The following is a 13973-nucleotide window of genomic DNA, read 5'->3' as shown; positions in this document are numbered from 1 at the left end:
GGCTGTGGGGGGGACCAAGCTCTGCCCCCCCAAAAGTGATGACCACCCCATATCACTTCTGCGCTGCTGCCGGCACCATTTAGCTGCCGAGCTTTGAAGGCAGCACCACCGCCAGCAGCAGCACAGAAATAAGGGTGGCGATCCTGCGACCTCTCACGACTCCCTTTTGGGTCGGGACTCCCACGGTTACAGCACTGTGAAATTTTAAATGTAAACAGCTGAAGTGGTCAGGCATTATGGTGTGCGCCTGTAATCCCAGCTTTCCATTATAAAATAACTTCATTTTCTTGGAACTTTTCTTTTTTACTTGTTAATTAGCCTGACAAAAAAATTAAGCGTAGGCTTATAAAACGGAGCAAAATATCTCACGTTTTGTAGTAGCTACAAGAAGTCTGCACACAAACTCTCTTTTTAATAAAGATAAGGTCACAAACATACTTTGGAGAAAAATGTGCAGATAGTATAAACTGTCGTGACTTCATTTAAGTCAGTTTCACCAATTTGCACCAGTGAAAGATCTGGTCCTTCCTCTTGTAAACTGCTTTCTGCAGAGACCATGACTTTCTATGGGCCACATTTGGAGAACTGTCTGAATGCTAAAATTCATGCCCATTGATGTGTCTTATCTGCATTCACAATTGTAATGATTGAATACACAGTCAAAGGAAATGCACGCTCACATCACTAGTTAGACATTTACCAGGCCATCTATGAGTGTAATGACTGCAGCTGCAGACACAATTGTGCTAATTGTGCATGCAAAGTAGGCACGTAAGTACATGTGTATTTTCTATGCTTAATTATATGGACATTTCTGGAAATCTTGCCTTCAATGCATTTTGTAAAGCACTGTGTAAATGTATTACACTCTAATGAAATAGAAGATAGCAAATCCCAAAACCTTCATTTTAACAGTCACCTACACAGCATTTGAATTATCAAAAGTTTTATAATTTCAGTACATTATCTTTTTTTATTTGTTAAGTGCAGACAGATGATTGGGTGCTGAACAATGGACAAATAAAGTTTTAGAAATGGGGCAAAATCATTAGCAGCGGAGAAGAAAAATAATTTAACCATTTTTTTATAAATCCAAACTAGTGCATGACAGTAACCTCAATATATTAACTATTTTTAAGCATTGTAGATTAATTTGTTTTGTTTTATTCATTATTTGGTGAAACAGATGGTAATGGTTTTGTCACAGTTTTCTTTTCTTTTTCTTTTCTTTTCATTTCCCCACTTTGTCACAGCTGGTTACCAATCAATCTCAATTCACGGTACAGTGATGATAGCACATGTTGTCCGGGGGCCAAATCTGATTGGGTTGCATTTTTTCAGCAGTGTTTCATATCAGAAAAAAACATGTCTGCATGGCAGGGACTGTCAGCACACTATTGTACAACTGTCATTAATCAAAACCAGCAACAATGAGTGCATTCATATATGCCAGAGACTGCCAAATTTCACAATCAGAATCACCCAATTTCTATTAGAATTTCCTCACCAGCAATGTTTTTTCATCTGCTCGCTTTCTCTTTTTTTTTCTCATTTATTAAAGCCAGACCCATTCTAACTGTTACTTGTAGAACAGGAATAATTTTATATGATGTTTTAAAGTGGCTGTTTTGTATCCACACATATAATGACTGCTTATTTAAAAATCCTCTCTCAACTCAGTACTGATGGCTGAAGAGTAAGCTAGAGTGAAAGGTTAAGTACCTTAAACTCTTTAACAAAAGAACTATTTAAAAGCTATTAGATGATAGTAAATACATATAACTACACATTAGGGGCTACACGTTATAGTTAATTTTGGCATCAGCTTGGGCAACAGCCAGTAATATTCAGGTAGTATATTGAAAGGTGTTTCTTGACATTATGCATATTGTACAAGCGTTGGTTGTGACTTCATAGTTAATTAAGATTGAGCTGATTTTTTCCCCTTAACACTGAGATTCAGCCTTTTTGCTATACATGAGTACAATGTATCATCCCCAAATTTACCCTACTTATTCTCTGAGTACAGAATGAATGTTCTAACGCTTTAGAAGTTCATCCCTTAATAAGTTTGAGTTACAATTAATTTTAAAATGGGTTCTGGAAGAAATGTAGCATTCACTATCAGACCTTTTTCTGCCCTGAATGATCTTAATAATGGAGTAACCCAGGCCCTGCAAACTTTCCATAAAGTTAAAGCTCCTTGAAATCTTATGTATGGGCTACATTTGAAGAAATTATGTTGTAATTAAGCTAAGTTATTACTTGTTGTATTTAATTAGATAGGGTTGGGTCAGTGACTGAGGTCATTCTTAACTGGTGCCATGATGGAATCAATCATCATTGCTTGCTAATATTCTATTGGTAGAAATGGGTCAGTGACATGAGGAAGTCTGTGCATGTGTCAAGAGTTTTCACTGATAAATTACTTGGCTGCTAGTTGTCACTGCTCTTAAAAGTTATGTCGCTGTATGCTAACAAATGAAGGACCAAATTACCCAGTCTGTGCTGTCTTCTTTGCATTGCTCTAGTTTTTTTTTACACACACACACACACACACACACACACACACACACACACACACAGCTTTAAAATTGATGCTACATATCTTCAGTTCACTAGAGGTATCACATGGTAGCATTCTCTTTGGGGCTCTAGGTTATTGTTCATATATGACATTTTTAATATTTAAATACTAATTATATACCATTCATCAATAGTAAGAGACAGAGGTCCAGTTCTCATGTGTTAAAATAGACTAGCCCAGAGCCTTCAGAACCTCCAGATCTCAGCATGGCCATAATTTGGTCAGGTGTGATACTCCAGAGGGTCAGTGACATTAATCCAGATGCAGGAGATCTTGCCTGCAAAGTTAAATAATGCAAGCTTTTAATAATAGGAGATACTGGACTTTGGTATTGGGAGAAGGCAGTTTGAATTGGTTAGATTGTTCACCATCCACAACAGTTCTGCGGGATGTGACTTTACAAAGACCATGGTGGAGGAGAAGAAAGATTCAGTGTCACCACCCCTTATTGCACAGGGTCATTTGTGCTGCTGTGATCAGATTCAGAGCCAATTTTCCTTCACTCTTCTTACCGCCTGCTTCATCTGTCAAAGTTTATCATTTAACCGTGGTGACTTATATGGACAGTGTGGATGGAACAGATGACTTGAGGGGCATTGCATCAATGTTTTAGGACACCAGATGGTTGTAATGTCCCACGAGTGCCTCCATGCACTGGTCTAGTTGCTAGATGGCATGCTCTTTCAGGATGGTCCAGAAACCCACTGAGGCCCTGGTGGCTGTGCAGGCAAGAAGGCCTGGACCTCAATTTGAAGTACCGGTAATTGATGATTGGACCTTGATAGAGAGATGTTTACTCTACCCTCCATGTCAATACCCAAGTGGGTGATTAAGGTTGTGCTCTAGTTCTGCATTCTGGCATGCCAGGCGGTTGGCTTTTTCACCTAGTAGCCTTTTCACAATCTGCATGATGGACAGGAAAAAGCATAAAGGCTGCTGAGGCTTAAAAGGCAGCTGGCTGGCATGCCAGGACCAACACATCCGTGAGACGAAGAGGAGCAAGTCAGCTGCAGCCCACAGCAAACTGCAGAGTTGTGTCCCAGACTGCCTGAATTAAAGTCCAAACAGTCAGTCAGGCACAGTCCTGCTGCCGTCTGGTTTTAGCCCAGCAGTGGTCAGAGTGCCATTTGGATGTTATCTTTCCTTAAAAAATAAACAAACAGAAACATTTCAGCAAAATAAACGGCCAGTTGCTGCCCTGCGTTTTAGGTTTTTTTCTACCCTCACCTAATCTCTATGTGGTAGCAAGTCTTAATTTCAGAATATTTTATAGGAACCAAATCTGGCCCCACGTGTCTTACTCCTCTAGAGCTGGCCCTGTGTCAAGGAAATACGCATTCTCTCTTGTTCGTAGCAGTTTGTTTGCCAAAGACAGTAGCTTCTCCATCAGTATGGGAAATGGGTGTTGTATTCTTGTGATTTTTATGGAAGTTATTGCTTCCATTTGCCTTTCTCTTCTATGAAAACGGTGATTTCAATTTATCATTGACTGGTGCAGCACAGTGTGCAAAATTACATAATTCAGTGCAACACCCCAGAAGAAATGTGCCATAATAACTGCATATGGCTTTTAAATGCATATTTACAATAGCTTAGTGCTGCTCAAGGAACGGCGGGCCAGATTCTCTGCTCAATGGAATTAAGCCAACAGTAAATATGGCCCTAAATTTCTGGAATACACTGTAGCACCCTCCCGCTTTTCCCTCTGGCATACCATTTATGCATTAGATAAATGTGACAAACGGAATAAAAGTACACCTAAATATGATTCCTAAATACATAAGTGACAAGTATTTATGCACCATCCTGCACACCACTAGTAGAATGGTTAGCCTCAGTTGTTCTTTTTGTTAATTTTTATATGGCTTCTTACCTAATGAATTTATTGAATATGAAAGGGAACGATCTCCGATCACAATAAAAGGTCTGCAGAATATGAAATAAGAGGATTCTGATTTTTAATTATCCCTGCAACTATTAATTTTAATTGATAATTTGAGCTTTACTTAGCAAAACTGATCTTTTTACAGTATTTCAGCATGTAGAACTCATGGGTTAATGTTCCAGAAATTTTGTTAGTACACTAGCATCCCAGTATCTTTACTATATATTGACTGCATCTATTACAAGTACAAAATAAAAAAGTAATAACAATACATAATAATTAGCACAGAAATTAACATCTGGGGTTCTGAAATGGTTTACAAGTATTAATAACTTCAGCCTCACACTACACAATCTCACAACACTCCGGAGGGAAGTAGCTGAATTATGCTCTGATTCAGCAAAAGATTTTCACATGTGCTTAAATCCCATTTAAATTATGCAAGTGCTTAATTTCTTTACTGAATTGGGACCATAATCTCCATTCTACAGATAAGTAAAAGAAGGCAGAATGCAGTTGAATCACTTACTCAGGGTCACACAGAGCGTCTTTGAAGATCTAGGTATAAGACTCAGCTCCCTCGAGGTCCAGTCTGGTACGTTAGCCTCAAGAGCATCCTTCCCCCTTAGAGTTGACAAATCTGCAACTAAATATTATGGTCAAGATCAGTTAATTTCAGGTATAGTAGGGTTGTTACCTCCAAACAGAATGTTTATCCAAGTTCTGTAAAGGGGAATATTTCAGGAGTAAAATATACCTCATAAAAACCTTTGTGGGACTTAGAGTGCCCATTGAAATCATTAAAAGACAAAGCCTCCCATTGACTTCAATGGATCGGTCCTTAAAACAGCCATAATATTTTATCAAGAGAGTGTTTTTCAGGATGACAGCAATTGAAATCTGAATATCTTTCAGAATTTAAGTTAAAATTTTTTTACAAATGAATGTTCACTGCATAGTGAAGTATGCACACTATGCAGATACATTCTGAATATCTTTAGCCCTAGCATAAGAGTAAGTATCAAGAAAGGGGGAGAAAAATGCAGTGAAAATGTTTCTTCTTTGTTAAAAAAAAAAGTAAAGCTCCTCTCCCTATTCTGTTAAATTCGTACATTGTGCTACTGGGAAACTGATGTGTGCCTTGCGTCTAAACTGTCACTTTGCAAAGCCTGTGTTTACAATGTACATTGTGCATAAATGAGTGCAATGTAATTTCCTGCTCCACCCTCCTACAGAGGCTGACAATTTTACTAGGGACCTGTTAGGGGAAAACTGTTTTCAAAGCAGCAGATGTAAAATATGAAGCTCATGCAGTTAAAGCCATGATAAACCCCGAGCTGTCATATATTGATAACTGATGCCTGATAGCTTAATTTTATCATATTGCTCTAGATCAAGGGCAGAGTGAGTGATATTATTAATAAAGCCCTAATACTGAGTGAACATAGCAATACTAATTTTATGGCTGTAAAGTTTTTAACTAATGCATAGTGCAATAAAAATGTCATGAAGATTAATGCCTGGTGGAATTATCTAACTCTAGGTAATAAATTATCTTCCTGAGATGTATCCAAGATAGAATCAGATTGGTAAACTCCAGGTGAGAAATTTTGCCATGTATATTGTCAGCTACATAACGTCTTTCCTTTCCCTTCCCTTACTTCTGTAATGCAGATATGACATCAAAGATGATTACACCTTACGCATTAAAAAGGCCACGAGCACAGACGAGGGAACCTACACATGCATTGCTGAGAATCGAGTTGGAAAAGTGGAAGCCTCTGCTACCCTCACAGTTCGGGGTGAGTGCTACAGTACTTGAGAGAGTGTCATGTTTCAGTGTCACATTCTGACACAGTGGGCCATATCCTCACCTGGAAGTGATGCAGGCCGGGCCACCACTTCCTGCAGCTCCCATTGGCTGGGAATGGCAAACTGCGGCCACTGGGAGCTGCGAGGGGCCATACCTGCAGATGCTCAGGTAAACAAAGCGTCTCACGGCCAGCCAGGGGCTTACCCTGAACTAGCCGCGAACCAAGTTTGGGAACCCCGGCCTAGATCCATCACAGCCAATGGCACTATACTGATTTTCACCAACAGTGAAATCCTGGCCCCATTGAAGTCAAGGGCAAAACTCCTAGAATGGGACAAAAATTTCACCCCAGCTGAGGATCTGTCCCAGTATTTGTAACTGAAAGCACAAATTCATATGTATGTATGTGTCTAGTTGTAGGTTTTATTGTCTCCGTTAGTAGACTGTTTTTTCATGTTCCTTTCTGTAATAAAATTAGGAACAATTTAAGTCAATGTATATTTATTTTATTTTTTAAATTTTGAACATTTCATAATGGAGCCTTCTGCCATTTTTTTTCACTTGACAGACTAGCACCATCCCAAGAAATAAGAGACTTGGTTAAGTATAATAGTTAAAGCATAACCTTTTCCTCTGAAAATGTCTTTGGACACTGGTACCCACCTATCGTTTACATAGTGTAGTTGGATGTAGTGAGGAGGTTTAAAATCCCAGCAGCCTAATGAGTTTTTAGATAGTACTTTGTGACAGTACATACGGAGATGTTAAATATGGCGAGAGAGAAAAAATATGAAAATGTATTTCCATAAGATTAAATAAAATATAGTAGTTAACATATTTTGTTATTTTGTTCAAAAAAGATAAGCCGCAATTTTGATACAATGGGTATCACACAGACACTATTTCACAGTTTATTGGTGCATGATGAAGGTTTTCAGTAGAGCTGTGAAAGGTTAATAAAAACATTTTTAGCTTCATCTTCTCCTTTTTTTCTCCCCCCCCCCCATATCCATTAAATCAAATGTTCAAAATCTCTCTGGATTGCTTTATTAGAACAGGGGTCAACTGACCCAAGAGGCCGACTTCCATTTCCATCCATTTAATGCATGGACACAGTTCAGTTTAATTTGCTGAATTCAAAGAAAAAAAGTCACCCAGTGGCTTTGCAAGGGGGGAGATGTTAGGTCAGTATATAACAAAGAAAAGAGAGTATTGTGATAATCCATCTGCTAAAATATTGCCATAATGTCACTTTAGATAATAAGTGATAATGTGGCTTTCTTGATGTAATCTGAAAATGGCTTTACTTGCTATTTGTTTGTGATGAGGATTATTCTTCCATTTTGTAATTTGATAAAAATAGGCACAAGAATTAACTCTCAAAAAGTGTACACTTCCTTTGTCACGAAAAGAATCAAATACCCAATAAATCTGGCCATTAGTTTAGTGGCCTTAAATTCTCCTAGAACTGTGTCCACTGTATACATTATTGAGTCAAGCCTTTCTTTTTACTAGCCTAGCCTTGTGATACGAGCAATGACTAGAACAAAGCAAAAATCCTTTGAACTCACTGGAGCCTGAACTTGACCAAATTAAGGTGGAAAAAGGAAATATATAATTTAATCGATTTTCCTACACTCAAGAAGATTTCCCATTATCTTTTTCCTTGGCTTTATAATCTAAAGGCCATAAGCAGAGTGTTTATTCAATACAAAAGAAGCCACTATATTACAAGCGTATTAAACATTCAGGATGTGACAGAAAATGAGAAAAGCTAAGAAATTCAATGTTGAATGCTTGGCACTCTAGGCTCTTTGGAAACAAGGAACCCGTAGGTAAACTTCCTTTGACTTCAAAGGGATCAGGATTTGGAACTATTTTAATTAATGAAGGTCTTAACCCTGAATTACCAAACTTTTGTTAACTTTATATTCAATACAGTAATGACACAAGCTATTATTTGAAATTACCTTACTTTCATCATATTCACTTTGTCCCATGAAAAGGGGGGAAACAACTCACATGCTTTAGAATTCACTGTGTGGGGTGGCCCTAGTCCTGTGTAACTTACATGTCCATTGAAAACCCAGTTCTGAAGTTACATGTGCATGTGCACACACATACACAACCTGCCTGCCACAGCTTAATACCCCGCTCGCATCCATGGCTCCATTTGACCTCATTAGCCACAGCTGATGGCAGAGTTTGAATTCCCTGACTGAACCCTCAGCCCTGTGGTTGGGAAGTTGCAGTTCTGTCCTACCTCTTGTCTTTCCAGTCCATGAAAGGGGAAGATATTTCATATTACCAAAAGTCATGGAACCTAACAAAGAGCGGAGGGGATGGAGGTTGCTATGCGCTGAAGTGTGTAGCAGATAGGAAATAGTTAAAAAGAATGGTTGTTATGACAGTGCAGGGCTCAGGTCATAGGAGGGGTGAAAACTGAATAGGCCCTGAACATGTTACTTTACATGGGGGCTCTTCAAAACATAGGTTTGACCCTGGTCTCTGAGCCTAAATGAACAAATGAAACTAGTTGCTAATAAAGTCTTGTAGCTCCTCGGTTGGTAGCACTCATTCTATTGCTAAAATAAGGTAAGTTTCATCTTCCCAGGTTTTAACCTCAAGTGAATTTTCTGTCCAAATGTTAAGCTCCTCTAAAAGGGATGTCTGTATTTTAATAATAGCAGCCCTGACAGCCCTGTCCCCCAACTCAAGTGCAATGAAGGGCTACTGCTATAATCAAGAAATCACTTGTTGCAGCAACTGCTTTCAATCTCAATATCAGTCTGAAGCAGAATTAACCTGTCAATCATCCAGGAGCAATTTTTTAGGAAGTAGAAGTTTATCTAAGCAGTAATTTGGGAGGCTCTGAATTGAAATCCCTGTGGCCATTCCAACCTATTTGTTATATTTTCATCAGCCCTGTCAGTGAAGAAAAAGTGATGTGCTGTAAGCTTTCGTGGATAGGAAAAATGGTGTCTTGGGCTTTTCTCCAGCTCCTACTGCAGTACTGACTGGCCATGCTTAAAATTCAATTGGTATTTAAATCAGACAGTGATGCCTTTCATTTATTGGCATGACATTTGCCAGTCTGTGGCTTGAATGGATGTATTCATCTGGGCCTAGAACTTTGTGCTAATGCAAAGCTATTTTACTTCAATCAAGCATTAACAGTGATACTTGATGACGACATATGAACCTATCAAAAATGTTTCTCAGATGATTGGTTCCAGCCAGCTTATTCAGAAGCTGTGTAACTACTGTCTCCAAAAAAATGTAATAACAATAACTCTCAATTAAACAATAAAGCCGGGCATCTTACTTTCACTGACATTTGTGAGTTTAGAGATCGCTGGAGTGTCCATAGTTAAATGTAACATTACACGTCATGCATTCTGACAGATTTTTTCTTTTTTTTTAATGTCTTTTTTATGTTCTCACCACACCATTGTAATGTCTACAGCTCGCCCTGTTGGTAAGTAACCATCCTTCTATCCATTTTCGCACGGCTTCATGCAATGCTTCATCTTTCATTTGCAGCAGCATTTAACTGACTTAAACACAATTATTAATGACCAATGCTTAATAGTGCTAACTTTCTAATGCTAGCCAACTGATTTTGACTGGGCAAGACGTGCTATCTCTGAATTTGTTATTACTTCTAGAATATCATATGTAATGGCATTTGCCAAATCACTAACAAATAAGCAATTATATCACGGAGGGGTGGGGTGTTAATAAGCCAAAATTACTAATAGGATCATTCTTAACAGTTTGTGGATGTGTGTTAAGGGCTTGGTACAAAGGCCATTGAAGTCAATGAAAAACTCCTATTGACTTCAAATGGCTTTGGATCAGGCTCTAAATGAGCAGCCCATTATGTTTTTTTTCCTGATGTAAGAAAAGAAGCACACACTTTGCACATCCTGTGTCTTTTGTACCTGTGTAAAATCTTTGAAACAATATAGTCGATTATGCCCCGTTCTTGAATTGAAGAGAGGATAGAATGGACTCCCCTTCCTGTTGGGGCAGTTCATCGTCCTTCTGTATAAAGCCTGCCATAATTGGTTTTGATTCCTGGATCATAATTCTTCTTTTAGAGTGTAAGTTTTGCCTTTGGAGTGCACAAGATGGCCGCAAATGAAAATATTGTGCATGCTAATATAAGGTGCATAGGAAAGCTGGCCCTGGATCACCATCTGCACTTTGAATCCCCCTTCAGAAAATTCAAATCCTGGTAATTTCTTTCAAAACTTTGGTTAAATTTGAAAGATTGAGCAAAAAGAAAAGGAAGCTTGTCACTCACTGAAACTTATTCTTGTACTGAAAACGATTCCAAGGAAATACATTTTCTTTTTGTTATTTTCATTAATGGCTGTGCACTCCATGCTCAGGGGGATTTGCTAGATATTTTTTTCCAGATAAATTACTATTGTGAATGTCATTGTTTGCAGCTCTGTTGTTTTTTAGAATAATGATTTCATTGTTTTAGCCTTTTATATAAAGAATTGTCTTCACTGCAGTGTCAGCTCGAGTTATCTATACTCAAGTGTAGCTCAAGTGAGAGTGGTGAGACAGCAATGGAGTGTTTGTATTAGCAGCACAGAGTAGTTGAGTCCCCACTGCACTCAGCAGCACTCGAGCTTCCACCAACACCCCTTGACGGGCCAGCGAGCTTAAGGTTAAAGCACCACTTCGCTTGAGCTACATGGGCGTCGGTTAGGGATGACACTTGAGTTATATCTTGAGCTAATGCTGTGGTGAAGACAAACCCTTAGCATCAGAAATTAGGGTTTAGTTAATAAACACTCCTGAAAGGTACAATCCTTTACTCAGGCAAAATTCTCATTAGCATTGCGCCTGAGTAAGGTGTGTAGGGTTTGACATTAAGTTTGTATACACAATTTGGACTGTCTCTGAGCCTGATTTACACAAATGATGTCAATTAAAATAAATTAAAATAAATGGAATTACACCACTGTGAAAATGGAGTAAAGTTGCTGTGAACTGGGCCCTTTGTTTGAATGTGACTCAGGCCTTGTCTACACTAAAAAATTAGGTTTACCCTGCTATGTCACTCAGGGGTGTGAAAAATTCACAACTATGAGCAATAGTTAAGCTGATCTAACCCCCCCTGTGAAGACAGCGCTAGGTTGATGGAGGTTAGAAAAGCTCTACTAATAAACAATAAACACCCACATTTTAGTTCAGTGGGAAAGCCAGTACAAGAAAACAAACATTTTGTTTTGGAAAGCTTTCTTTTTTCTCGCCCTTAAAAGAGAAGGAAGAAAAAATTCATAAGCTAAGGCTCTTTGGGCTCTATAAAAGCCACATTAAAAAAAAATTACAACGAAAGTAATAGACTTTTGCTGTGTCGATGCTTCATATTATTTCAATGCGTTGATCCTCTGCTTTTGAATTCTTTAGATCCTAGTGTGACAATTCCAGCTCATAAGCTTGTACTGAATCTCCTGATCTTAAGTTATTCTATTTCCAAGCACATGACTCCTTCATAAGGGTGCACTCCTGTCATCTTTGTGTTTACCATACTAAAATTGTTTTATTTTGTTACAAGTAATCATGTGGTACAAAGAAAATGTCTCCCTTATTTGACGTACTGAGATGGGCCATAAAATAGAGTGGGTTATTTTAAAAGAATTATTGTTTAGTACAGTATTTGTCATATTATTTAATTTGCTGAGAATAATGTACAAATATCAGCCCTAATCATCAGGGGTGGTGAGTTGTATGGACCCATGCTGCCCAGGCTCCAGCAATATTCAGGGCCCAGGGGCCCTGCTCCACCAATGTTTGGGGCCAGGTCTCATCCCCGGCCCCACCTGCCGCCCCTCTGCACCTCCCCTGAGTGACCCCCGGCCCCCACTTGCTGCCCCCTCACCTCCCCCAGACCCAGAGCCTGCAGCTCATGCTGACTCTGCTCTGCCGGCTCCTGGCATCAACTGCTGCCGCAGGGTCCTAGTGCCCCCCATCCACTAATGGCAGGGCAGACTGCCCTGAGCCTCTCCAACGCCCCAAACCCCTCAACCCCAGCCCCAGCCAGAGCCCTCATCCCCCCCACACCCTAATCCGCTACCCCAGTCCTGAGCCCCCTCCTGCATCATGAACCCCTCATCCCCAGCCCCACCCCACAGCCCTCGCCCCACTCCCCAACCCTCTGCCCTAGCCCTGAGCCCCCTCCCACACCCCAAACCCCTCATCCTCAGCCCCACAGCCTTCACCGCTGCACCCCCACCTATCCCCAAACTCCCTCCCAAAGCCTGCATCCCCTCCCCCTTCCCACACACCCCTCCTGCCCCCAAACTCCCTCCCAGAGCCTGCACCCCTCACCCCCACCCCAGCCCAGAGCCTGCACCCAAACTCCCTCCCAGAGCCTGCACCCCAGCCTTCCGCACTCCCTCCCAGAGCCTGACCCCTCACCCCCTCCTGCACCCCCACCCCTAACCCCAGCCCAGAGCCTACACCCAAACTCCATCCCAGAGCCTACACCCCCCACCCTCTGCCCCATCCCAGAGCCTGCAACCCAGACCCCCTCCCAGAGCCTGCACCCTGCACCTCTCTGCACCCTAATCCCCAGCCCCAGCCTAGGGCCTGCACCCCAGACTTCCTCCCCCCCACTCAAACTCCCTCCCAGAGCCTTTGACAGGTGGGGGGCAGAGTTTGGGCTGGGCAGAGTTGGGGGGGGGGTCTGGGCAACACCAAAATTTCTACAAACCTGCCACCGCTGCTAATCATAGCAGATGTAAGGAACTACCAAGCAAATTTACTGTAGTAGTGGTTGTATATTGCTTGATTTTTATCATTCATATATAACTGAATAACTTTACAAGAAGTCTCAACAACAACAACAAAATACTTTCCCCACAATACAATATATGCAATTACTGTTCTGGAGGTGGGCCAGATTCACATGGTTCAGATCTCCATTTCACCAAGTTTAGTAAATTCACATCAGGGATTTGGGTCAATCCAATCTCTACCAACTGTCAGTAAGATTATAGGTTCTGATAAAAGGTAATGGTACTGTTGATTTCTTAATGTTAAAATACCTAGACCTCTCCTACAAACATATGCCTATTTTAATAGTGATATATTTGCATGTAAAAGAACAATAACAGCTGCATGCAGTGTAGAATTTGAAGGATTTTGTTCCTTCATCCCATTCATGTACCAGAAGAGGTCCTAGCACTCTTTATTCCTGCTTATGCTTCAGGAGAAAAGCATCTTTTTTAAAAAAACCTGGACAACAAAACCAGGATATTATTTAATGGAATGTTCCTTGAAATGCAAAAGAGGAGGAATTTTAATGTTCAAAGACAATGTAATTCTTATTGCAAAATGAGTACTTTTAATTTTCAATTCAGTTTTTTCCATGACAGTTTCAAATATTTATTTATTGAATTTATTTTTACAGTTTTGTTTAAACTTCAGATGGAGTAGAAAAATTCAGAGCTGAATTATTTTTGTTGCTCACCATCTTTTGTTCAAGCAGCTAGTAGCATATAGTATACAAAAATGAAGCATGGTACTGCCTGAGGTGGATGGCAGCTTGTGAATTTTTAACAGTTCTTTACCAGATTACTCATCATGTTGTGATTTGCTGCTTGAAATAAATGTGTTGTCAATCTCCCAAATAGATGTTCTCTTTATTTATAAGCTTTTGAAAG

At 40.0% G+C, this 13973-nt stretch overlaps 1 protein-coding gene across 19 annotated transcripts in view; it reads left to right on the top strand.

The window, feature by feature from the left end:
* Window positions 1-13973, top strand: part of ROBO2 (roundabout guidance receptor 2) — a 615358-nt gene that overhangs the window by 453536 nt on the left and 147849 nt on the right. For 14 of the 19 annotated variants that reach the window (XM_034792471.1, XM_034792534.1, XM_034792497.1 and 11 more), the window contains exons 6-7: window positions 6147-6274; window positions 9752-9763. In XM_034792471.1, the coding sequence (XP_034648362.1) occupies window positions 6147-6274; window positions 9752-9763 (140 nt within the window). The remainder of the gene's footprint in view (window positions 1-6146; window positions 6275-9751; window positions 9764-13973) is intronic. The other 5 variants (XM_034792420.1, XM_034792561.1, XM_034792514.1 and 2 more) reach the window with 1 other exon arrangement.

Source organism: Trachemys scripta, chromosome 1 (genome assembly GCF_013100865.1).
Source record: "Trachemys scripta elegans isolate TJP31775 chromosome 1, CAS_Tse_1.0, whole genome shotgun sequence".
NCBI lineage: Eukaryota > Metazoa > Chordata > Testudines > Emydidae > Trachemys > Trachemys scripta.
Note: the sequence above shows the minus strand (reverse complement) of the source record. Positions and strands in the feature narration are given on the sequence as shown.